This window comes from Rhamphochromis sp. 'chilingali', assembly GCF_963969265.1.
Source record: "Rhamphochromis sp. 'chilingali' genome assembly, chromosome: 21".
Lineage (NCBI taxonomy): Eukaryota > Metazoa > Chordata > Actinopteri > Cichliformes > Cichlidae > Rhamphochromis > Rhamphochromis sp. 'chilingali'.
In genome coordinates, this window is record NC_137949.1 from 29,015,238 (window position 1) to 29,039,619 (window position 24,382).

A 24,382-nucleotide genomic window follows, 5' to 3' on the forward strand; every position below is an offset into this window, starting at 1 on the left:
CATTAAACCGACTGTGTGCACTACTTTTTCTGACCCGCTGATTGGCTGATTCACATATCCCAAAAGGCCTACTATAACAAGAAGAGACCTGAGATGTTAAAAAAACAACACACAAAAAAAGAAAGGTTAGCGTGATCAGTGCTGCAAGCAGAAACAGGCAGAGACAAGTTACTGGTAACTGTCAGCTTTATTCTTAAAAGTTAATTTCTTTTTTTCTCCAAGACATAGAAAAAATATACACACAGTACATCCACAGTACATACGTTCTGAACACCCAACTTATTTCCTCTGCTTGTTTCTGTTTAGGAGGGAATCATGGGGATGAAGTCAAACATTTAACGAGCTGACTGCTAATGTCAAAAAAACAAACAAACAAAAAAAAAGTAAAGTAGTATGCGTGGAGTTTCCGATCAGTGTAACGTGTATAGCCACAGAACGAACAGACACATTTTGACTGGACTGTACAGAAAACAAAAAGTGAACCCCATCCACCAACATCTAGTGTTTCGGATTTTGTAGGTTAACTACAGGTAAACGGAACAAACAAAATAATAATAATTTGATCCTAAGTGATTAAAAATACAGCTGAATGGCCATTTCTGATGTGACTTGTCATCAACAGTTATTCAGTCTGTTGCATTTGGGATCATAAATACTTCCACAACCAGTCTATAATAACTTTGGACAGAAGAAGAAGAGTATGATGAAGCACTGTAGGCACAGCAGGCTTTTCTTACTTACAATATGTACACCTTCTTACCCTTCTGCTTGACTTTGGATAATAAAGACTTACCCAGGGTTTACCCTTGATAATTATACACAAAAAGCAAAAACGTATTTTCTTCTGGCTGAGTAAACCAGATGACTATCGAAAAATTGACTGTCGTAGCACAATGTTAACCCCAAATGATTATGTGAATTTATAACAAGAAGCGATGAGGATACTCGAAACTGTAACCTCTGCACCAGAATGATCTCTGTCCTTCACGGAGTGAGCCACCTGACTTCGACAGGCAGCACAGCGGCAGTTCACCTTAGCTCCTCAGGGCTGCCAATCTTGACTGCATCTCTTCAATGTCCTCCTCTGACTCTTCATCTGAAGCCGCAGTGGCTCCAGCGGGCTCCATTTCAGGCAGGGCATCTGTGACTTTGTTCGGTGCTTTGCCAAGGGCACCTGACAAGAGAAAGCAGAACCAGCGTTTTCAGTGTTTTGACTTTATAGCTGATCTGTGGTTCAGACTTAAACTCCCTAAAAAAAACCCCCAAAACAAACAAAAACAAAAATGTGACTTTGAGCTGTGATTTTATTTTTGTCACCTGCTGTGATATCAAAGAGGATCCTGTCGACTTCCTCCTCCGCTGCTTCCTCCATCTCCTCTCCGTCTTCCATGCTCTCAAAAGTATCTTCCATCATTTCCTCAATGATACCAGCCTGAAAGGTAAATATGCCAAGTTTTAGCTTTACTATGAAAAGTTGTGAAATTTCTTTGGCACAACAATTAAATTGATCAAAAATTTAACACAACTGTAACTAAAATAATATCTCAAATTCAACAAAGCAAAATAAACAGAATTAAAATATTAGACAACATCAGTGACACAGTGTAACAATCACGTAACAATAATATCATGGTAAACAGTGACCTTCGTCATCTCCTTCGACAGCTCCCTCATGGTGGCCTGGATCTCTGGGATTTTGACTAGATTGTGCATGGCTTTCATGACGTCTGTGCTCTTCTGCATTGCTCCAGCAACACGCGCCACAGCTGAAAACACGCAAAACAGATTTCCTCAGTGACAGAGAAGAGCATTGATGATCACAATGTCATTAGAAAACCTGCTCTAAGTGACAAACTAAGTACGCCCTCCTCCCCATCTTGTGCGCTGCCACACTCACCAAGCTGATTCTTCATGCTGAGAACTACAGAGTTCATCTGTGCTTTGGAAGCGTGAAGTTTTGTGACAGCTCGTTTGGACTGAATCACCTCCTTTGCAAGCACCACGCACACATCTTTCTGTCCCTTTTTGGCAGCGTCTTTGATGGATCGTTTAACTTTTTCTTCTTCTCTTTGAATATCTGAAACCAAAATATGTCAATTTCATTACACAGACAACACACAATTTATCAGGTCTTTGATTATATTTATTACATTTACAAAAAGCTAATTTGGTATCTTTATGACTTACTGAGTCAAATGATTATTTTACACCTTCCAGATGAATAATTAAATGACAGCAATTATCAGACAATTCAAATACATTGTACTTACACTAGATTTATAACTCCTCAGTTTGGTTATCAGATATTTAGGTGAAAGTGATATAAACTGAATGTAAACGGTCCTGGAAGTGTCAAACTCTGGCTGTAGTCTTACCTCGAATTTGTCTGTCCACCACTCTCATTTCCTTCCTGATTTTATGATTCCACTCCTTAACCTGAAAGAGCACATTATCTTATTAAAACATGACACAGTCTCTGTTTCTCGGCCAGCTACAGGTGGATGTACATGTAATATTCGTTTTAACACGGGTGTCGCAATACAACGACGCCATGTACAGCTGCTAATATGTAATGGCTCATAAGGTTGGCTAAAGTGAGGACAGCAATGGTTTGTTTACAGTGAAGACTTATATTAGCATGTATGCTAACAGGCACACTACTATAGAAAGCATAAATCGGCTAATGGACACCGTATACAAGCGTGTGATCTTGAATAGTGTAAAAAAAAAACTATGTAAGCTAATGTCAAACTTGTTGTTGTTGTTTTTTCAACTAGAGTGCTGTTGACTACTTAATTATCAGCCTGAAGTATCAACATACAGGACGGACAAGCCCTAGCTGTGTGACAGCTAACGTTAGCAAGGATAGCTAGAGCCACTGTCTTTCTTTGCTTTTTGTCCACACAGCTCTTAAAGACAGGTTCTGGTCACCATCAGTCAGTACTTACCAAATCAGCTGCTGGCTTCTCCTGTGATTTCCCGAACAGTCCCATCGTAAACAATGTGTTAAAAGGCAAGCTAACCTATTTGACTTGAACTAGCTGGCTAGCACAGCCTGTTAAACTATCACTTCCTGTTCTGGCAAGGGGCGCCGCGGGCTGAGTCCGAATATGAGTAAACATTCACGTCCTCAACAAGAAAACAGGGAAATAAGAACAAGTGTTCAAATAAAGCTGAAATCGAACGAGACACTCAGCAGTGACGTGTTATGGGTTTGCCCTAAAAAAAAACTGAAGGCATTTGGATCGAATCAAAAAGAAAGGTATTACAGTTTCTTTTTAAAAAATCTCTCTATTCTCATTTTAGTTTAGTCTTTATCATTTTAAGAGTCTGCTATATTATTATATTTTATCTTTTATGAATATAGTGTTAAATAAATAATAACAAGGTCTTCGATGTCATGTGCTGCTGTTCATCTCAGGTTGCATTTATGTACTTGTAAAACTGGCTAAGGACCTGATTTTATTATTATTATTATAAATATTTTAATTATGTTATTTAATTATGTAAAACCTTAGAATTTAAAGAATGTGTGCATTTTTGTTTTGTTGTGCCATTTAATACCATGACTTTAAACACTATGAAACCCCCCCAAAACTCACAATTAAACATTTATTTTGGAGATAGATAGATAGATAGATAGATAGATAGATAGATAGATAGATAGAACAATATGACAGCAATTTTCCGTTATTGTGTTGCTTTGCTAACAACTTGCGGAAATCTGAATAGGCTGTAGTCAAAGTTTAAAAATATTCAAATAATATAATATATTGGGTAAAGTATAATAATATAAAACACCCCCTAAAACTAATTTTTGTTTTCTTTCTACTGATATAAAATCATGTCTTTATTACTATGCACCGGTTGGCATAAGGCTGTTATGTGTGATTCTATCTTTACTGGAAATTGCCTTTTGTGTGACACGCTTACCTAACTTAAACACGATTCCTTAATCCAATAATATAATTAATATATACATTTAGGCCTTTTATCTGGAACATTTTATCTTATGGTAGGTACCTAAACAACTTAGCCAGAAAAGTTATGTATATCATATTTTGTTTAAACAAAGAAGTAAACATAAACAGATAAAACGCATTGAAATAAAACCAATGAATGAAATGAATATAATTCAATGTGATTACGCGCAGTGCAACCCTCTGTTGTCATTTCCATGGAGATAAGACACGTAAACAGCAGCGTCATATGTCGCTATAAACAAATGTTTGCAATAACAGTAAATATTACTGTACCGACTTAATAAACTTGTATGTATAAGCAATATATCGTCTTAGGGCACTCTAAGCTTTACCTCTCGCAAACAATGCTTTCAGGTAGCGCTTACGTACCACTATCTCATCAGATATGATCTAGCTATCAGTAATGTTAAAGTCATAGATATTATAGTTGTATGCGTATTGATTTTGAGGCACGTGAGATGTGAAGGTAGAAACTGTACCTGCAGGTTAAATTTAGGGTAAAATTTACGTCAGGCCCGTGCTGATTACCGATGACGTACTCAATGGTCCCCTTTTCCAGGTGGTTCTAGATTTTTCTGTTATCGATTGGTTGCCGCACCAATCACGTAAGGACATTGGGTGTGACGCAGCCAATCACAGGCGTACGTGGGCGGGTCCGAGGAGATACAGTCAGTCGGAGCCGCTGGGTGATGTTAGGGCTGCCTGGGAGTGGGAGAATCCGCTCTGGACATCATTGCTCTCTGGGATTACACTGAATGAGTTTGCTATAAACAGCTTTACTTACATAACAGCTAGTAATTCAGTTAGTGCACGCTCGGCTAGCCGTGTCGTATATTTTCAGAGCGGACGACACGCTTAAATAAATTTAAAATTAGGAACAGACCGCCATTGTGTGTTATTTTTCCCCCTTCCTCCTAGGTGTGAGTGCGGTCATTTGCGGAGGATAACTTGGGTGAATTTAAGAGCGCTCAATATGTCAGTGGTAGGCATTGATGTGGGTTTCCAAAATTGTTACATCGCTGTGGCCAGGAGCGGTGGCATTGAAACCATTGCCAATGAATACAGTGACAGATGCACGCCGTAAGTATAGCCGAAATATTGACAGACATCATCGCCGTGTAAGTGTGGTCTGCCTGTGAGTTTGTTACGCAATGTTTGCAACTGGAGGCGCACTGACTGAGCGGTGTGATGCACAGGAAGGCAGCAGGGATGGTGGCGGCGGTAGTGATGCGGCCTTAGTTCATTTCCCGTCACAGCAGGTTATTATAGGTCTTTTTTAAATAACAGTTTATTTTTGTAGGTAGTTGAGATGTCTCCTGGCTATCACCACCGAGCTGCGCAGTGCACGACAAGCTGACTCAGTTAACCTACTTGTATTGTACATGTTATTTTGTTTAATATGCGTTTTAAAGTGTTTGCATACTGTACAGACATCAAAGGATAACGAATAGGTTTTGACATGGTATAACGATAATGCGTCAGTTAAGGCCCGTCTACAAACTGCATCTTTAACGCATGCAAGTGCTTGATCAGAAGTGACAGAGGATTAAATCCCAGGGTGAATGTAAGGAATCAACTTGGCGGACTGAAACAAATCATCTCCAAGTGGGTCTCCGTTTCTGTAAACTGAATTTGCTGCAGCATCCGTGGAAAGGAGACTGAGAGGAGCATTGCACCTTTAAGTGCATGAGGATATTTTTCTGTGGCAAGGTGAAGCTAGGGAGTGACTTGTCACTGCTAGCCAATGTGAAATGAATCCTTGTGTGAGGAGAAGCGTTGGTCTTTGTCATTAAACACAACGATTTTCCTGTTTTTTCTCTCTTTATTTTGGATAGAAAAAGCTTAATTTTCAAGGTGATCTGCTATGTCTCACTGCCCTAGTTTGTAGTTCTTGTTCAGACACTCTCCCCCGTGAACTATCCCTCATGGCAATGCTCAACATTTCAGTTGGCAGCCATCGAAATTGCAGTTCTTCTTCGTACGCCACATCTGTTAACAGGATTACTTCTGTTTGTTTCCCATTAAGGGCCTGTGTGTCTTTGGCCTCCAAAAATCGCATGATTGGAAATGCAGCCAAAAGTCAAGTAAGATCATCCATGAAATTTTATTTTTGGCAGACACATTACATCTTCAAACAGTTGTCTTTTTTTAATCTTTGCTAAGTATTTCCTTTCTTTCAGATTATAACAAACTTCAAAAATACAGTCCATGGCTTCAAAAAGTTCCACGGCAGAGCATTCGATGACCCATTTATCCAAGCAGAAAGACCTAAACTGCCTTACAGCTTGCATAAGCTGGCCAATGGAACCACTGGAATTAAGGTAAAGTACTTTACATCTTTTTCACCACTTCCCATTTTTTTCCCCCCATCTTTGCTTTTTCCATCAACTTCCAAGCAACCGATCACCTTCACCCTTTTGGTTTTTAATTTGCTTCGGGTCTCCCTAAATGCTTGAGTGTTCCTAGGTGCGTTACTTGGACGAGGATAAAGTGTTCACAGTTGAGCAGATCACGGGGATGCTGCTCACCAAGCTGAAGGAGACGTCAGAGAGCGCCCTGAAGAAGCCGGTGGTGGATTGTGTCATCTCTGTGAGTGATGAAAACGGTGCACAAGACTTGTCGGTGTAATTCAGAACGCGGTTTTGAGGAGAACATTAAGATTTGTACTCTGCTTTACAGGTCCCAAGTTTTTTCACAGATGCTGAAAGGCGGTCGGTGTTCGATGCAACTCAGATTGCAGGGCTGAATTGCTTGCGGCTAATTAATGACACCACTGCAGGTCGGTGTTCTTGGATACATTAGTAACTTTATGAAGTGGCCATAGTCAAACATGGAACGTAAGGGTTGAAAATAAATGTCTTGTCTATGAACAGTGGCTTTGGCTTATGGGATCTACAAGCAAGACCTTCCTACACCAGAAGAGAGGCCGAGAAACGTGGTATTTGTGGACATGGGGCATTCGTCATTCCAGGTGTCTATCACTGCCTTCCACAAAGGCAAACTCAAGGTTAGCCTTTTGCCTTCCTTCTCGTCCTCCAGCTGCATCTGCTCTTTTGTTCTTAAATTCTAAACTCCGTATCAATCTGGTGCGTCAGGTTCTTGCCACAGCATTTGATCCATACCTTGGAGGGCGTAATTTTGATGAGGCATTGGTAGATTACTTCTGCGAGGAGTTTAAGGGCAAGTACAAGCTCAACGTGAGGGACAACCCGAGGGCTGTGCTGCGGCTATACCAGGAGTGCGAGAAACTGAAGAAGCTCATGAGTGCCAACTCCTCCGACCTGCCTCTAAACATAGAGTGCTTCATGAATGACATTGATGTTTCCAGCAGGATGAACAGGTAAAAACCTATTTGTTGTTGTTTTTTTTCATCTCAATAAGCACACTTAATGTGGATATCTAAATTGTTTTTTTCCAATGTTTAAATCCTCCAGGTTACACTTTGAAGAGATGTGTGCTCAGTATCTCATGAGAGTTGAGATTCCATTGAAATCGGCCCTTGAACAATCAAGTACGCCCCTTAGAGTTATTAATTCATTAATTGATATTAATGTTAAACAAAGGAAGAATCTGCTCAGGAATGTGTATGTTTTGTCTGGCAGAGTTGAGTCGGGATGATATCTGTGCAGTGGAGATAGTTGGAGGAGCCACAAGGATCCCGGCTATCAAAGAGAGGATCGCCAAGTTCTTCTGCAAAGACATCAGCACCACACTCAATGCAGACGAAGCTGTAGCAAGAGGCTGTGCACTGCAGGTTGGAAGATCCTCAGATATTAACACCCAGTATTTCTTTCCAATGTAATATGAAAAAAAATAGTAGTGATAAAATGGAGTAAATATGTGTTCGTCTTTGTGGTTTTGCTTGTGCGTATGTGTCTGTGTAGTGCGCAATTTTGTCACCAGCATTTAAGGTTCGGGAATTCTCTATCACTGATGTGGTTCCTTTCCCGATTACTATGCGCTGGAAATCACCCACAGAGGATGGATTGGGGTAAAGATAGCACCACTCTACAAGAGACAGTGTTTTTTGTGATTATGTGTCTGGAGGACAAAAACTGGTTTATGTATACATAAATATATGTATTTCTACCCTGTTTATAGGGTAGTCCTAACCTACAGTACTGTGCAAAAATCTTGAACCGCTTTCAATTCAATCTTTAACTTTCAATTCTTTATATTTTGTAAAAAAATATAAATGCAAGGTGAAGGGGAAAAAAATGGAAATAGGTTCAGCAGTTTAGTTCATTTCAGTAAAGATGAGGGGACTTGGAAAGGACATGACTTTTCCTCTTCTGTAGATGGTTTTTAGGCCTGTCACCTTTTTCTCCTGCGCTCCACTTGTCACTTTATTCTCAGATTTTTTTTTAAGGACACCCTGCACACCATTCTGATGGTAACAAAGTGCCTAAAAATACCATTTAAAACTGGTCCTTTGCTAAGTTGTCTGTTATGTGTAGATACAGCATCGATTCGTCACCTGAGTTAGGTGGTGTTTTCATGCTAGAGTGATTCATAGGTCAGTGTAACTGGTTCAGTAAATAAAAACATTCTGAAAATTGTCAGTGACTGAACTGAAATTGAGGGAAAAAGCAGCCAGTGTCCAAAGAAGAACTTTGAAAGACCTTCAGAAAGCCTGAAGAACTATTGCTTAAGACCACTTTTAAAAACATGAGGGGTAGCTCAAGACTTTTGCACAGTACTTTAATCGAAAATATAATAAATACCTAAGAGGTCTAGATAAGAGTTGATTATATGGGCATTAATCTAGTGACCTTTTTCATTACTAAAGACTAAAAGTCTGCACTTCAATTACATATTGACTGATTTACAATCCACTGTGGTGGTGTACAAAACACAAAAACTGTGTCTTTGTCTCAAACATTATGGAGGCCACTGTATGTATACTTACTGCTTTTTGCTCCTCCAAATAGACGAGTCAGCTCTAGGACACAGTATCTGCTGACTGTGATTACTTTCCATTGCCTGACTTTGCTTTTTTTTTGGCTAATTTGTGCTACAGAGAGTGCGAGGTGTTCAGTAAGAATCATGCTGCTCCTTTTTCCAAAGTGATTACCTTCCACAAGAGGGAACCCTTCGACCTTGAAGCCTTTTACAGCAACCCTCAAGAACTGCCCTACTCCGACCACAGGATAGGTAATGGTGCTAATTCTGCTCTATTAGCATCAAAGTGATCAGTCCTTACTTGGTTTTACATAGACATTGCATGTATGCATGTATCAGGTTCCTTTAACCAGCTGCACAAGTATGCAGAAAGAGGCGGCTAATGTAGGTGCGCTAAGTAGCTGGCCCAACAAATTGGATGGCAATTAGGAGTAAGGGAAGCAGGTTCTCGTGTGACTCAGCCGAACATCATAATTATCTGTACTGTATGTGTATCACCATATGGTGGGTGGGTGTGTTTTCTCAAGTGGGATATCTTTTTTTTTTTTTTCTATGCAACTGCCAGTTTCCTGTCACAAGAACATGTTGAGGTCCTATTAAAGAAGCCGCTCCTTTTCTTTCCATCTGCTTCCAGGCTTTTTTTCAGTACAGAATGTGGTTCCCCAGCCAGATGGTGACAGCTCTAAAGTGAAAGTCAAAGTGCGCGTCAACATCCACGGCATCTTCAGCGTGTCCGGCGCTTCTCTGATTGAGAAGCAGAAAGGAGAGGGCGAGGACATGCAAACTGATACAGAGCCAGTGGTGCAGAATGAGAGCAGAGCAGAGGAGCAGGTAGGATTATTGTTGCCACAGTCACTCTTGTGATGCCACAGATGTCAGCTGGTCAGTTTCTTTGAGCCGTTCAGAGTTAAAGCACAACAGCTATTGGATAGAATGGGTACTATTCTCATAAAATTTATGTTCCTTATTGTTTATCAGTGGATTTCCGCCACTTAAAAATCAGCTTTTTTGTAGTTTTTTGAAAGATACTATCATTAATTGATCTTTTATATGCAATGAAAAATATCTAATGCTGTGACACCTGACTTAAATCTTCGTTAAAATAATTATGTATGTGTCTCAGATCAAAATGCAGGTGGATCAGGAAGGCCAAACCCAAGGGGAGCCGCAGAATGAGGATGCCAGTTCCAGCAGTAAGGTTAGTCAGGCTGCGATTTAAGGATGCTTTAAAACTGCATGTTTTTCTTGTTTGTTCTTGCTCATATCAGACTGTATTGATAATAAGACAAGCAGAACCCTGATACTGATATTGTTGAGACATGCTTTCAATTAAATTAAGTATTAAGTAATTCATGTATTGTCACAGATTCTGTATGCGAGCTGCTGAATTCATGTCAGCGCTGCTCATTGATGCATCTGTGCTACAATTAGATGGACTCATGCAGTATTAATTAGTCTAAAAAAAAAAATAGATGATTATTTTGGCAAGGTGCCCCATGTTTGGAAATCCAAAAAGGCCTCATTGTGTTCTCTGGTTTCCAAATTTAGGAGGGAGCAGCTGGTGAGAAGCAGGACCCAGCAGCAGGAGGAAGCAAGCCCAAAGTCAAGGTGAAGAGTATCGATCTTCCCATTGTGATCAACAACATTCGACAGCTTGACAGTGACGTCCTTTCTAACTTTGTGGAGTATGAGGTGAGTGTTGCAGGTGGCCTTTGGAAAAAGCCGAGTCATGCTCTGATACAAGGAATTTTATATCTATGTATGAACATCTACTGTTGTAATATATTTATGACAGAAATCAGGACAAGCACAGGTTTTATTCAGAAATGTCATACTGTAATATTGTATGGCACGCCTTGGTTGAATCATCCGTAACTTTTTTTATTTTTATTCATTCATTTTAATTTTTTCATCATAGCGTCAGATGATTATCCAGGACAAACTTGTGAAAGAGCTGAACGACGCAAAGAATGCTGTGGAGGAGTATGTGTATGATCTGCGGGACAAACTTTGTGGGATTTATGAAAAGTACATCACTGAGGGGGTAAGTAGTACTTTTTGCATCTATTATAGCAGCCCCCATGTTGCAGTAAACGACTATTATATCTGAGACGATGTATGAAGAACTGATCTGTATAAACATTTCATGTTTGTTAATAACAGGACAGCAACCGGCTGACGCTGATGCTGGAGGACACAGAGAAGTGGCTCTATGAGGATGGGGAAGACCAACCCAAACAAGTCTATGAGGAGAAGCTAGATGCACTTATGGTATGTTTACATTTATTACAAGAAAGATTTTGCAGACTACTGCATACAAAAAAATATTTATGCCCCAAATGCTAACTTTTAGTAATTTGATTCGATGTAAATTTTCCATTTTGTTACATAAGTAAATAAACCGGTTCTAATATAGCGCTTTGCTACTCTGCTTGAGCACTCGCTCATACAACATGTCTCATTCACCCATTCATACAACCACCAGCCTTATGATTAGTAGATGACCTGCTATATCTCCTGAGCCACAGCTACTACTTAGCACGCATATTTTCCTTAATGATTACTTGCTTAAATAAACCTTTGATTTTATAAATCTCAGTGGCACTTTACCCAGAATTGTTGCTTTATGTTCATGTTTCATTCATTCATTATATAATCTTATAGATTGTAATTTATGCTGTGATTTGGAACTTTCTAAAAGTTACGTTGAATAAAGAGTAAAGATGTAAGAATATTTTAAAGTGGTAGTAGCTTTCAATGTTAACGCAAATTTTTTTTATTCTCCAGAGGTTGGGCCAGCCCATTCAGGACCGGCACAGGGAGCATGAGGACAGGCCGAGAGCATTTGAGGAACTGGGAAAGAAACTGCAACTCTACATGAAGTTTGTAGATTCCTACAAACAGAAGGTAAGCCCTCTTCTGACTGTGATGTTCTTCCATTACTCCTTTACAGGAAAAAGACAGAAGTAGGATTTGTGTTTGGAACTGCATGTTTTGTGCAGTGCATTACAAATACTGTGTTATGCGAACAGGAAGCGTGATAAGACATATAAACATAGATGACTTGACACTTATAAGAAATACAGTCTGTAACTGATACTTGAGGTATGTGACAAAATAACCATTTATTTTTATATTTTACTGAGAGAATATGTTGATGGTGTCTTACTATGTTTATATCCTTGATCTTGTATTCTAAGTGTTTAAATGATTTTCGTATTTTAGCTTATATAGTTTAAAGTGTATTTTGTTATGGGAAAAATATAATAGGATGACTTTGTTTTAAAAGAGATACATTTTAGACCTGCTAAAGGTTTTCTTCGTCAAAAACTCTTTCCCAGGACGAGCGATTCCTTCATTTGAGTGCAGAGGAAATGAGCACTGTGGAGAAGTGTGTGACTGAAAGCATGGGCTGGATGAACAGCAAGATGAATGCGCAGAGTAAACTTGCTTTAACTCAAGACCCAGTTGTCAAAGTAGCAGACATGATCGCTAAAATCCAGGTGTGTGATCCGCTTTTTAAGATCTAATAATCTTCTTCCTTTAGTGAGAATGACATCTTCTGATTCTCCTTTGCTTGCTTCTTCTCCAGGAGCTGGAGGACATATGTAATCCAGTGATCAACAGGCCAAAGCCCACAGTGGAGGAGGCCCCCGAGGTGAACGACCAAACCAGCGGAGCTCACAACGGCCCGACGGCTAAGCAGGGAGGAGCGGAAGGAAAGAGGGAAGCAAAGGGGAGCCAGCAGACGAAGCCGGGCACAAAAGAGATGGAGGTGGACTGAGATCTGTGTCCGACGCGCAGACTCCGCAACCATCAACGCGTTTACCGTCACACGGCATCTAGACAGGCGCAGAAAAATCAACACCTGGGAACATTTCTCAGTCCTCATCAACCACTTATGTGGATCTGTTTTTTTTGTGTCCTCTCCCATTGGATTTTACCATTTGAGGTTTTTTGTTTTCATCCTTACGTGTGACACTGGTGTGCTTTAGTCTCTCAAAGGTTTGCCATACTAAAAAAATTAAAGAATGCCACAATAGATGAAAATATGAGTCTGTCGTAAAACCGATTCCTTCGTATCTCACAGGAAGGTACGCTTTGTGTTTTGCATTCCACGTGTCTCTTAAGTGTCCAATATCACCCATAAGAGAAATAGACAGTGCTGTCCATGCCACTGCTAGTGCAAACCTTTTAGTTAGTATACAATAATACAAATTATATTTGTATTCAACGAGTTCGAAGAGATATGTCCGTGTCTACAAACTGTAAATATTATTTTAGTAAACAAAAGCAGCCAGCATAGACATGTACATAGAGAACACATTCTAGTGTTACAATGGAAATGCTCATATACCAAGTTTCCTTTAGTGATTGGTTGCCTATTTCCTTTTTTTTTTTCTTGCATTTTTCCATATTTAATTGAAGGTGGGGGAAAAAATAAACGCATTTGTCTGCAAGACTAATTTGTACGTGTGAAATGATTGATTTTCAGAAGAAAGTGGCCATCTGTGCTGTACTTATGTTTTCAGATGTGATATGGAAAGTTTCAATATATATATATTGAAAGTCATTTGTAGCAGTCATTTACTCTTAAACATGCATTAACCTGTAATGTTTATAGATGGCCTAAGAAACCAGATCCCGCAGAGTGAACATGAGTCCAGGGAGAAAGTACCTCAGGTTACTTTAAACCCAGGATCCTCTTACTGTGAGGAATGTTTTGCCTTTACTGCACATTATGGTTCTCCATTTTTGTTTTAAAACAAACTTTCTTTGTCAGCAAACCAAGACAAATGAGAGGTCGAGTCCTGTGATTAAAGCTGATTTAAAAAATTAAAAGAAAGTTACTGGATTAATTCACGATTAGATAACATTTTCTTTAATAATACACGTATCATTTAAATTTATAATTTTAAAAGTAGTAGCTGATTCCATATATGCAGTTCCTGTGTCTGGACGACCACTGATATTAAATTAAATGTAGATCATTGAAGCTTCATGTAACTCCATCGCAGACACGGGGCGCTTGGAGGAGGCGTGACAAAGCTTAATGTTGTCAAGTGACGCGGGGTGTGACGTAGCCACGGAGTAACGGGCGGATATTTTCAAAATGGAAGATATGGCAAAGTTTTGGAGGGGAACGCGAGAACAACATTTATTTGTCGTGTGAGGACTCCTGTAGCGGCTATCCATGCACTCTGCCTATCGGGGAACATTATTACAAACCTGCACGCGTCTGCGAGGCGAAAAGCCGCCACGATGAGTGTTTCGATCGGAGATAAAATTGAGGTGAGTGCTTTTGTTGGGCTAACGCCCACAAGCTAGCGTCCACTCGGACTGATGGCTTGTTCTCGTGTCAAGTCAAAGGCTGGAGTTACAAGTTAGCTAAACAATATCGCACTGAGAAGGAAAAAAACACTGTTTGCTTAATATAATGGGGATATGTTAAACTTTTATTTAGTCATAGCTAAATATTATACTACTTAACATCAATTACTAAGGCGATAGTTCAGTTTTTCGTTTTTAGCTTGTTTCACGTGTCGTAAAGATATCGCTCTTTACGATTGCCTAAATGTATTCTTCTTCTACTTATTATTATTATTGTTGTTATTATTATTTAGTAGTACTAGTAGTAGTTAATGTAGTAGAAAATGTCAACATCGTCTCTGCGGGTGTGTAACCATGCTCCCCCAGGACAGACATTGTTGTGTCGCGTCAGTTTGGGACCCGTCATGCTGCTTGGAAACGGCTACAAGTGGGTCCTCATTAGCGGGAAGAGACCCGGGATAATTAAAGGTTTTGGTTGGCCATATGACGGCGTCAGGTGTTAGTGGCTTGTTTGACAGTTAACGTTTGTTGTGGGTGGATTTCTCCCGTGTGGAGTCGTTGGTGGTTGTAGAGAACAATCCAGCAGGTCGCAGGTTACGGGAAGGATGTTTGACCAAGTTCTTCGCCATGGCTTTAACAACCTGACTGCTGACTCCCATGCTAGCAGAGATGAGAAAGGAGGTTTTTGTTATGATCAGGAGTCGAGGATCGAGGTGTTTGCTTTTAAAGCTCTCGCTTCCCGTGGGATTTAAACTTAAAAATGAAATCATGCTCACATTTTCCTGCAGATGCGTTGTTTGTACAACTTCTCTTTTTGTGCACGCAGGACTTCAAGGTCCTCACTCTGCTCGGGAAGGGCTCCTTTGCGTGTGTTTACCGGGCCAAATCGGTGAAGACTGGTCTGGAGGTTGCCATCAAAACGGTGAGATAATCTACATCTTTATCAGTGATGCTGTAAAATTGTAAACTTGGAACTACTGGGTTATGACATATGTTGCCTCCCGTGGGGTTCTTGTGGTCTCTTGACCCGCCCCACAGATGAGCTCTCAGTGTTTCGTTGCCATTGTGGGTGGGAAACTGATTATTAGGATCAAACCAAACTGTACAACATGCCACGCTGAGCCGATGAGTGGCAGGCGTATAATTATCTCTGTTGTTCCCATCTGCAGATTGACAAAAAAGCAATGCACAAAGCCGGCATGGTCCAACGTGTGAGGAACGAGGTGGAGATTCACTGCCGACTGAAGCATCCTTCCATACTGGAGGTAACGCTGACAAGCCACAGATGATTTCTTGCCATGAAGTGCTTGATACACAACACCAACCCTGCTGTTTATTTAAATTTGCCTTCTCCTGTAGTGTATCTATACAATATACATTTTCTGTTTTTTTATGCATCACACACAGTTTAATGATGCACTTTAATAATTTGAAACGTGTGAATGCTTGCTTAGTGTGAGATTTACAGTTAAAGTTAACACCAGTGCTGTAGCTGTAGGGATTCCTGTGTCTTTGTGGGACTGTTGTGTTTGATGATGCATATATCAGCTTTCTGTATTGTTGTCATGGTTATACAGGGCGTCCTTGATAGTACTTTGTGTAGGCGCGCCACCGATTTGTTTCCACTTCACTTAATCAGTAGTCTGGCTAATCTTCAGCTTTAAAGATTAACCAGGAAAGCAGGCAGTGGTGGTCCCACTGACACAGCTTTCAGGACCACAGTAGTACAATCATTTTAAAATCCAGTCAGATATATTCTATATTTTGTTCTTTCTCAATGTTTCCATATTTTGAGACGATGGTAAATGAATCATATTGTTATGTCTTTTGTTTTTGTAAAAGCTTTACAACTACTTTGAGGACAGCAACTATGTGTATTTAGTGTTGGAGATGTGCCACAATGGAGAGATGAGTCGGTACCTCAAAGAGCAAAAGATGCCTTTCTCTGAAGATGAAGGTCAGGCACATGTGTTTTTGTTTAGAAGCCTAAATATGAGTTGTGTTGTCAGCTTTGTGAGTTGCTACTACTGTAAAAAACCCCAAAAACAAACCCCAACAACAACTTTATTTTCGCCCCACAGCGAGACATTTCATGGACCAAACAGTGAAAGGGATGCTTTATTTACATACTCATGGGATCTTGCACAGAGACCTGACTTTGTCCAATCTTCTGCTGACCAGCAACATGAACATTAAGATAGCAGACTTTGGCCTGGCCACTCAGCTCAAACTCCCAAATGAAAAGCACTTCACCATGTGTGGCACACCAAACTACATCTCCCCAGAGGTGGCCACTCGCAGCGCCCACGGGCTGGAATCAGATGTTTGGTCACTGGGATGCATGTTCTATGCTTTCCTGATGGGTCGCCCTCCATTTGACACAGACACGGTCAAGCACACTTTGTCCAAAGTGGTTCTCGGGGACTATGAGATGCCTACCCATGTTTCTCTGGAGGCTCAGGACCTAATTTATCAGCTGCTGCAGAAAGACCCCGGCCAGCGACCCAGCCTCTCTGCAGTACTGGACCACCCATTCATGACCCAGAGCCTGCTGGTCAGGACCAAAGAGCTGGGGCTTGGGGATGACGGGTCCATTGACAGTGGCATTGCCACCATCTCCACAGCCTACACCTCCTCCACCTCTGCCAGCAGCGGCAGTCGCCTCCAGAAGCGAACCAAGCACATGATAGGCTCTGCTCTGCCTAATCGCATGGCACCCATCCCAAGCCTTCCACGCCAGCCCAACAGTGCCTGTTTTGAGGATGGAGACCAGTGGCAGCAGCAGCAGCAGCATCCGCTGGAAAGGTTCAACAGAGAGGGCAGGAGCAGGGCGGCTCATGGTGTAGAAAGCGGAGAGCCTCATTCTCGCTACCTGAGGAGGGCTCACTCTTCAGACCGTCCCATGTCCACTTCAACAGGTTCAACTCATGCTGAGCTGGGGCGATGCCACTCAGAGGAGACTCTGGCTGGTATAGGACGCCCAGTCTTCCCCGTGTCCTCCACTCCACACCCGTTTTCAGAGCACGGAAGACTCCCATCTCCACCTGTCAAGCAGCCAGCAAAGTAAGCAGTCAGTCTGTTGATAATCTTTTTTTCTCTCAGGTTATTGAGACTAACAGATGACACTCTCTATTTCAGTTCTGGGTATTTTTCCACAGAGACCGCACTTCCACCAAATTTGCAATTTCAGGACTTAGAGGGAGTTTCTAATTGGCTCAACACTGAAGGTAAAATAACACTTTTGTGCTCTTTTGGTTGTTTTAATCATGACTACAAAGTTTTCCAAAGGTTTTGCTTTCTTTCTCAGCCTCTGGACAGAGGTCCGCAGATAGCAGCGCCCACAGCAGTAGAGGACCTTTAGGTGTTCACAACTCCTGGTCAGATAAGCCCATGAGCCGAGGCGCGAACCTTCACCCCAACCTGCACCACCAGCTTCTTTCCAACTCCGACTCATACAGGGAGAACATCCCTGGATTAGAGTTCCAACCTCCTCCTGACAGAGAGTTAAAGCTCTCTTCAACCAAACCTAGTACAGATAAGCCGAAGAAAACGCTGAGAGACGTAATCCCGCCTCTGTGCGCCTCCCGACTGAAGCCGATCAGACAGAAGACCAAAAATGCTGTTGTAAGATTTTAATCTTTTTTTTTTTTCCTTTTTTTTTAAATTTCTATGTGTGAACAGTGGATATATTTTTAGATATCTCATCTTTTTTCTTGTCTTCTATCCAGGTGAGCATTTTGGACACGGGTGAAGTTTGTATGGAGCTGTTAAAATGTCAGAGTGGTCAAGAAAGAGTCAAAGAAGTCCTCCGGATTTCCTGTGATGGCTCAATGGTACAGTTTCTGTAGGGCAATCAGCATTTATCATGCAGTTACTTAATAAATCTTTCCATGTTTGAAAAAAATCTCCAGTCTTGTAAGTTGTGGCTTATTATGACCATCTGCTGTAGGTGACGATATACCAGCCTAATGGTGGAAAAGGTTTTCCTGTGCTGGACTGCCCGCCAGCTCCTCCAGAAGATATTCTCATTTGTAGCTACGAGGATCTTCCAGGTATTCTGACGGATGCATCCCACCCATTAATATCAGATTTTAAAAAAAAAAAAAAAAAAAGTGAAATAAAATTGTAATTGAGCTTTTTTTTTTCTTTCTTTTTTTTGTCACAGAGAAATACTGGAAAAAGTACCAGTATGCCTCCAAGTTTGTTCAGCTTGTTAAATCCAAGACTCCTAAAGTGACCCTTTACACCAAGTATGCCAAGGTCATGCTGATGGAGAACTCTCCTAACGCGGACCTGGAAGTTTGCTTTTATGATGGTGAGTCCGAGGTGTTTGCTGAACGTCAGTAATGAGGTGGCTGAGCTGATGAGTCTAAATTAACGTGTAATAACTGCATCGTGCAGGCGCAAAGACCCACAAGACATCCGAACTTGTGCGAGTGGTGGAGAAGAGCGGGAAGTCGTACACTGTGAAGGGCGAGGCGGGGCTGAGCGGCCTGAGCCCCGAGTGCCGGAGGTATGTGGAGCTGTCGGACGAGGGCCACGCCATGTGTTTATCTCTCGAGGCCGCCATCACTGCAGAGGAGCAGCGCAGCACCAAGGACATCCCTTTCTTCCCCATAACGATTGGCAGGTGACAGGAAAATTCTGGCCACCTCGTGACAGCTTTCCTTTTTTTTTTTTTTTTGTTATATTTCTCGTCTTGCGTGACAAATGTTTGTTTTCTTTTACTTCCCAGGAGACCCGTCAGCTCAGACGCTCCAGGCTCATCGTCTGCGCCCTCGCACCCGGTTCCTCCAGATACAGCATCACCTCCTAAACCTCCACAAATCACTCCTTCGGTAAGTTCTGACATTACAGGATAAAATGAAGAATAATGTGGATTTCCACGCCAGACGCTGAGACGTCTCAGGCAAAAACATGTCGTGTATGCAGTGTTCACTGGTTTCAGGCAGACGGATTCTTTCCACAGTACAACCAGAAGACTAATAGTGAAAAAATCAAAACATAAAAACAGCACCTGGAGTCATGTGTGGGTGTGCAGGCCGTGATGAGATCTGCATTTGATTTTTACTGATTTATTTCTAGATGATTTCCTACGATGGGTCTGACTTCACCACAGCCAGCCTGAGTAAGAAAAGCTCCCCAGTGCGACAGGACCTCATCCAGAGCACAGGAAAGGTGGTCAAGTCGATATTTGTGCCAAATGTTGGATGGGCGTCCCAGGTAATAGATGACTAATTAATATTTTAAGACTGGGAATGTGAATTGACACTTTGACAAAAACCAAATCCTTGTTTGTTTGTATCTGTAGCTGACGAGCGGAGAGGTTTGGGTGCAGTTCAACGATGGTTCTCAGCTGGTGGTTCAGGCAGGAGTTTCCTGCATCACCTACACGTGTCCAGAAGGGAAGATCACCAGGTATGAAATACATTAGAAATGTCTTCCGTGTTCCCTTTAAGAGCTGTTTTAAAAACTTTTGTGAGAGTAGAAGTTTTTAATATGGCCATTTCAGAAGCCCCATCCACCTGCTGTTCACATCTTTTGTTTGCATGTGGCAGCCAATCAGAAGAAAGTTTTCTTAAAGATAATGGAAATGGAGCTGAAGGGCTTGTTTCACACAGTTGATGAACTGAGTGCTGTAACAGACGCAGAGTGGAGGACAAAGTAGCCCGAGAATAAAAATACAGAGCTTGTTATTTGCTGGATCTTTGGCCAGCTTTCCACACAGAAGAAGCTGCAGTATATTTGTATGGCACAAAAAGTAAGAAGTGGTGTGTTCTCTGCAGGTATAAGGAGAACGAGAAGTTGCCTGAGCACGTTAAGGAAAAGCTTCACTGTCTCTCGACCATTCTCGGCCTGTTGGCGAGCCCGGCAGCGCGTCACCTGCAGTCCCATTAACACCTTGTGTATAGAGGCCTGTCAAAAAGCTGGAAGTAGCATTAGAAACCGTCATTTTTCTTCTTGTAAATATCTTCTATTTGTGTTGTTTTTACATGTACAGAAGACTGAGATTATGAAAAGATATATTTTTATTTTAATAAGCAGCTATTTTGTATAGTGTCTACATTAGCCCTGTTGGAAAACTTAGTGTTTGTGTGTCTTGTTTTTTTTACTGTTTCCTACTACTATGAAATGTGCGACCGATACACGCTGAAACAATAAAACATCTGGAGGCCGGGTGGAGGATCGCTGCACTTTCTTTTGCAGTCTTCTCTTTGCACTCCGTATTATGACAGAACTGTGTAGAAAAGAAATTAAAGTATTTATAGCCAGTTTATGGTTTCAGTAATAGAGAATTCATAAGCATAGTTATGGTAATATAACTGAAACTTAGCTGGCAGTTACCTCTCTTTATATCTAAAGGAGAAAAATGAGGTTAGTTACTCAAAGTAAAGTCTGTCACTTAAAATCAGTGGACCTGAAGTTTTAGAGCCCTGATAATTCACATGGTACAGGAAGAAAAGTAAATACCGATTTCTTTGGTGCTCAAATATTTGCATCCAGACGAGCTCCTTTTGGAAATGTGGTGCTAATTATTTCAGTCGATGTACGTGGAGTCCTGCTAGCGGTTAAACATAAATGGTATTCACCAAGACCTCTTACTAACTCGTTATTCTTGCATCATTCAAATTTTTCCAGACCAAAATACCACACAGAAACTGCTTTGGTTTTATTTGGTTAAGACATTTCATATAATACAAACCCATCACCGATTAGCTCAATGAAGCATCTTTATAGATTTGGGAGCTAAGAGCTAAACTGCTGTAATAGAAAGTCATTAGAGTGGATGTTTTGTTTTGAGATAAAATAGTGTATTTTGGGTAAACTTTCAAGGATCATATTACTATTCTTTTGTCAACAACTCATTTATATAGAAGGAAGGCAAACCATTAAATATAAGTTATTTAAAAATAAAACTAAACTGTCGTCTACATGATGTAAATAGTGGAGTTGTACTTGTGGAGCCATTTTTCACTCTTAGTGACGGCTAAAAACACTTCGCACTACAAGCTATACTCACACATTTTATGTACTGGAAGTGCTTTTTATCCATCCCATACACTCATACGCACATGGCTATATCAAAAAGATATCCTTGCGGACTCAAATCTCCGACTCTTATAAGCAGGTGAATCACTTGAGTATGATTGTTGTAAAACTTTAAGAAAAAAAAAAAAAAAGCAGTGAAACACACCCAGAGTAGTTTCACATGTTTATTTTGCCCTGTTGAATTGGCCATTTAATTAAAAAAGTCACAAAATTGAGGATTCTTCTCGATTACAGAACCGATACAAAACGACATACTGTACGGATGCAAGCATAGGCGCATATACACGTACTGTACAAGACACCCAAGAAGTACACATTCAGGTGGAAGCCGGGAGCATGATGACACCATCTGGGTTGCAGAAATGACCAAGAGTGGGATTAACCATTTATATTTCCCATTTAGAAGCACAGTAAAGAACACGAGATAGGACACAGTATAGTGGCGTACACAGATACTCAGCCTTTTCCAATTTAAACAGGGACTCGACCACAGCTTCCTAGGTGAGGAAACACCTAGACTCATTTTAACCTGGTGTGGTACTTTTGAATTTATTGTTGCTTCACTACATTCTGAAGGCAAATCAAAACCAGGATACTCAGAAGGGTTGTTTACACATGTAGCGAAGGCCAACTTCCACTGTGCCGTCGCTCTTCTTTTGTCCCAGAGAGATGCTGGTGAGGTGGCCGCAATGACACAAATATATCCGCTCACAGGGCAAGCAAGAGGACGGTGGGTTCCCTTGGATGCTGATGGAGGAAAGAAAACAGCAAGGGGAGCTCTCTGGGACAAGAGAAGGAACGCAGTAATCTGTATTTGCTGCAGGTTGGCACTCATTTCCCACTAGATGCTAGAGGGATGCAACAACCGCTCAGCTGATCTGTCCCTTTCACGTCACCTGAACAGCAAGACCCAGAATTTTACCGTCCCTCTACGTAAATCCCCACTTTTTCAAAAACATCACTGCTTTCATTTATATAAAACATTTCCCCCATAAAATCTCAAAATAAAGTTGCTCTTAGTAGATGTAAGGACATTATAAGATTTTAACAAACTCGTTAAAAAAAAAAAAAAAAAAAAAATCTCACAGTGAACACTGGGAACGACAGCTGGACCTCCACCTACTCCCTTCACTTAAAATGTGACACAAATACAGCAGCTGGAACAGCAGACAGGTCAGAGAATAAGGTTTGAAGCACATGAGTGGATTGGACTGTTGGTTTAGTTAACTGGAAGAAGCGCTGAGAGACAATAAAGCTGAACAAATAACTCAATTATCTCAGACTGTTCAGATGAATACTCACTTTAGTTGGGTATTCAAACACAAACACACACACACACACACACACACACACACACACACACACACACCTGATTTTCTTATTAATCCCAAGTGACAAGCTATACAGCAGCCCCAAGTCTGTCCGTCGGTCAAGTTTGCCTCAGTTTGCTCGCGTGACAGATACAAGCAGTGAAGACACTTGGGGAGTCTGTTTAAGGAGACTACAACCCCCACTGGAATTCTGAAAAATCATGGAATTTCTCGGAAAACATCCACAGACAGATAACATGGGAATGTGATCCTCATCTTACTGCACTGGAGCGACTCAAACTGCGACTCAAAAAGGATGTAGTTTGTTTATCTAACACACAGAAAAACACCCCCACCCACACACCATAACAATCATTACGAAAAGAAACTTGGTCACATGGTCATGGAGATTTTATCCTCTTAAGATTTGAAAAATAATGCTCTTTTTCTTTTCTCCTCCTACACTCAAATTATATTTAATGGCACTCGGGAAAGAAAAAAAACAAAACACTGCTCCCCTGTTTGTTTAAACCAATAAAACAATCTCATCACTCTCTGCAGTCGATTGGCCACAGTCACATAGCAACCTGGGATCTGTGGAGTAGTGTTCAAATGCCCAAACGCCTCCTCTCTCTACGCCCTTGCACGTAGCACTCAGTGGTATTGACCAGAATACAAACACACATCACTGGCACAGTTGGCCACAGTGTAAATGTGCCTGTGTGTAAGTGAGTGTGAGAGAGATACAAGGGATCATACATTGCACATCTAGTGGCACATCATTCTCCAGTCCTGATTCGGCCATTCTAATTAGTTACCTCTTCTGGACCCTTTCATCACAGAGACCTCACGCAAGAGAGAGAAAAATAAAAATCAGCTATTAGACAAAAGTTCCCAAAGCTCACATTACAGTACTGTTAAAGTCTCATTAGACAAAACGAGGAGAGAAAAAAAGGCAGAGGAAAAAAAAAAGCTTACATCCAATCACCATTATTTCCAATAACTATATAGGAAAAAGGTTTGTGTCTCGATTAGATATATTATCATTAACATCATATTTACTATGATTATTAATTATTATTATTATCACCACTGTCATCCGTTATTTGTTCAGGGATCAAATAGGGAGGTAAGGGGATGGGAGAGAAAGAAAATAAAAGAAAAAAAAGAAAGTCAGTCACTGGGAGGAAGCCTTGGTAGCTATCGTGGAGACACAGTGCTGCTGGAAGTTGGGTGACATAGAGTTGCAGCCCAGTCTCTGCAGCTCTTTTCCCAGCATGCTGCAGCAGCCCGGGGCTGGCGGGGCAGTGTTGGGTACCGTGGTGCTCACCGGGAGGCTTTTGGGCTGTTCGCCAGCAGGAGGAAAGTCAGGGTTGTGGCTCTGAAGCACGCTGCTGATGTGGTTAAGGAGGTCGTTGAAAAACTCGGGGACGCCCTCGTAACCTGGAAAGAGAAGGCAATATTAAGAAGAAGAAAAGCAGTGACTTCTGGCTGTGTGCTAAATAAACAATATTCTACCTAAATTGTTCTTATAAAGCTGCTCCTGGACACTAAAGGGAACATAAAAGAATTTTTTTCCCTTTAGTGTCCAGAAGGACCCTGAACTTCATATTACATTAAAATAAGACTCATACTTAAAGAGGTTTCTGAGGTCATAGCTCAAAAGAGCCTAGGTCTGTGTTCCCATACACCTTGCAAAAACAGAAGTCGCCCCCTGCTGGCCATTAGAAAGAATGCAGGTTTAAGGTTTTCTGCACAAGCTTCATGCTCTCTTGTGGTTAATAAAAAGCAGAAATGCAGTTAGCA

General features: G+C 41.1%; 4 protein-coding genes across 4 annotated transcripts in view; 2 read left to right on the top strand and 2 right to left on the bottom strand.

Moving 5' to 3' along the window:
- Positions 1 to 174: 174 nt before the first annotated feature.
- chmp3 (charged multivesicular body protein 3) lies at positions 175 to 3,106 on the bottom strand. The gene is made up of 6 exons (XM_080871002.1): positions 2,949 to 3,106; positions 2,376 to 2,436; positions 1,898 to 2,077; positions 1,645 to 1,766; positions 1,318 to 1,432; positions 175 to 1,174 (listed from the first exon to the last, which is right to left on the bottom strand). Exons 1-6 carry the CDS (start codon positions 2,991 to 2,993, stop codon positions 1,035 to 1,037), a joined length of 663 nt encoding a protein of 220 aa, XP_080727128.1. The 5' UTR covers positions 2,994 to 3,106; the 3' UTR covers positions 175 to 1,034.
- Positions 3,107 to 4,669: 1,563 nt separating this feature from the next.
- hspa4l (heat shock protein 4 like) lies at positions 4,670 to 13,347 on the top strand. The gene is made up of 19 exons (XM_080870013.1): positions 4,670 to 5,063; positions 6,010 to 6,067; positions 6,164 to 6,304; positions 6,450 to 6,572; positions 6,663 to 6,762; positions 6,857 to 6,990; positions 7,079 to 7,323; positions 7,418 to 7,494; positions 7,586 to 7,737; positions 7,868 to 7,974; positions 9,004 to 9,137; positions 9,520 to 9,716; positions 10,009 to 10,083; positions 10,434 to 10,577; positions 10,804 to 10,929; positions 11,049 to 11,156; positions 11,673 to 11,792; positions 12,227 to 12,388; positions 12,478 to 13,347. The coding sequence occupies exons 1-19, from the start codon at positions 4,957 to 4,959 to the stop codon at positions 12,667 to 12,669; spliced, it is 2,502 nt and encodes an 833-aa protein (XP_080726139.1). The 5' UTR covers positions 4,670 to 4,956; the 3' UTR covers positions 12,670 to 13,347.
- Positions 13,348 to 13,976: 629 nt separating this feature from the next.
- Positions 13,977 to 21,926, top strand: plk4 (polo-like kinase 4). The gene is made up of 15 exons (XM_080871892.1): positions 13,977 to 14,177; positions 15,043 to 15,138; positions 15,386 to 15,481; positions 16,059 to 16,173; positions 16,298 to 17,279; positions 17,355 to 17,443; positions 17,524 to 17,840; positions 17,945 to 18,049; positions 18,166 to 18,268; positions 18,382 to 18,531; positions 18,618 to 18,846; positions 18,952 to 19,054; positions 19,302 to 19,439; positions 19,528 to 19,634; positions 20,003 to 21,926. Exons 1-15 carry the CDS (start codon positions 14,148 to 14,150, stop codon positions 20,112 to 20,114), a joined length of 2,772 nt encoding a protein of 923 aa, XP_080728018.1. The 5' UTR covers positions 13,977 to 14,147; the 3' UTR covers positions 20,115 to 21,926.
- Positions 21,417 to 24,382, bottom strand: part of LOC308390178 (inositol-tetrakisphosphate 1-kinase-like) — a 31,974-nt gene continuing 29,008 nt past the window's right edge. The window contains exon 11 of the mRNA XM_080871893.1: positions 21,417 to 24,019. Within this exon, the coding sequence (XP_080728019.1) occupies positions 23,754 to 24,019 (266 nt within the window). The 3' untranslated portion in view covers positions 21,417 to 23,753. The remainder of the gene's footprint in view (positions 24,020 to 24,382) is intronic.

What these genes read in the sequence shown, in the direction of transcription:
- chmp3 (XM_080871002.1), bottom strand. Translation starts at nt 2,993, where the DNA reads ATGGGACTGTTCGGGAAATCACAGGAGAAGCCAGCAGCTGATTTG. An exon ending in AGAAGCCAGCAGCTGATTTG is followed by an intron (nt 2,437 to 2,948) that starts GTAAGTACTGAC and finishes GTGCTCTTTCAG; the next exon opens with GTTAAGGAGTGGAATCATAA. An exon ending in CAGCATGAAGAATCAGCTTG is followed by an intron (nt 1,767 to 1,897) that starts GTGAGTGTGGCA and finishes GCGTGTTTTCAG; the next exon opens with CTGTGGCGCGTGTTGCTGGA.
- hspa4l (XM_080870013.1), top strand. Translation starts at nt 4,957, where the DNA reads ATGTCAGTGGTAGGCATTGATGTGGGTTTCCAAAATTGTTACATCGCT. An exon ending in TCCACAAAGGCAAACTCAAG is followed by an intron (nt 6,991 to 7,078) that starts GTTAGCCTTTTG and finishes CTGGTGCGTCAG; the next exon opens with GTTCTTGCCACAGCATTTGA. An exon ending in AGAAGCTAGATGCACTTATG is followed by an intron (nt 11,157 to 11,672) that starts GTATGTTTACAT and finishes TTTATTCTCCAG; the next exon opens with AGGTTGGGCCAGCCCATTCA.
- plk4 (XM_080871892.1), top strand. Translation starts at nt 14,148, where the DNA reads ATGAGTGTTTCGATCGGAGATAAAATTGAG. An exon ending in TGGAGGTTGCCATCAAAACG is followed by an intron (nt 15,139 to 15,385) that starts GTGAGATAATCT and finishes TCCCATCTGCAG; the next exon opens with ATTGACAAAAAAGCAATGCA. An exon ending in TAATTGGCTCAACACTGAAG is followed by an intron (nt 17,444 to 17,523) that starts GTAAAATAACAC and finishes TTTCTTTCTCAG; the next exon opens with CCTCTGGACAGAGGTCCGCA.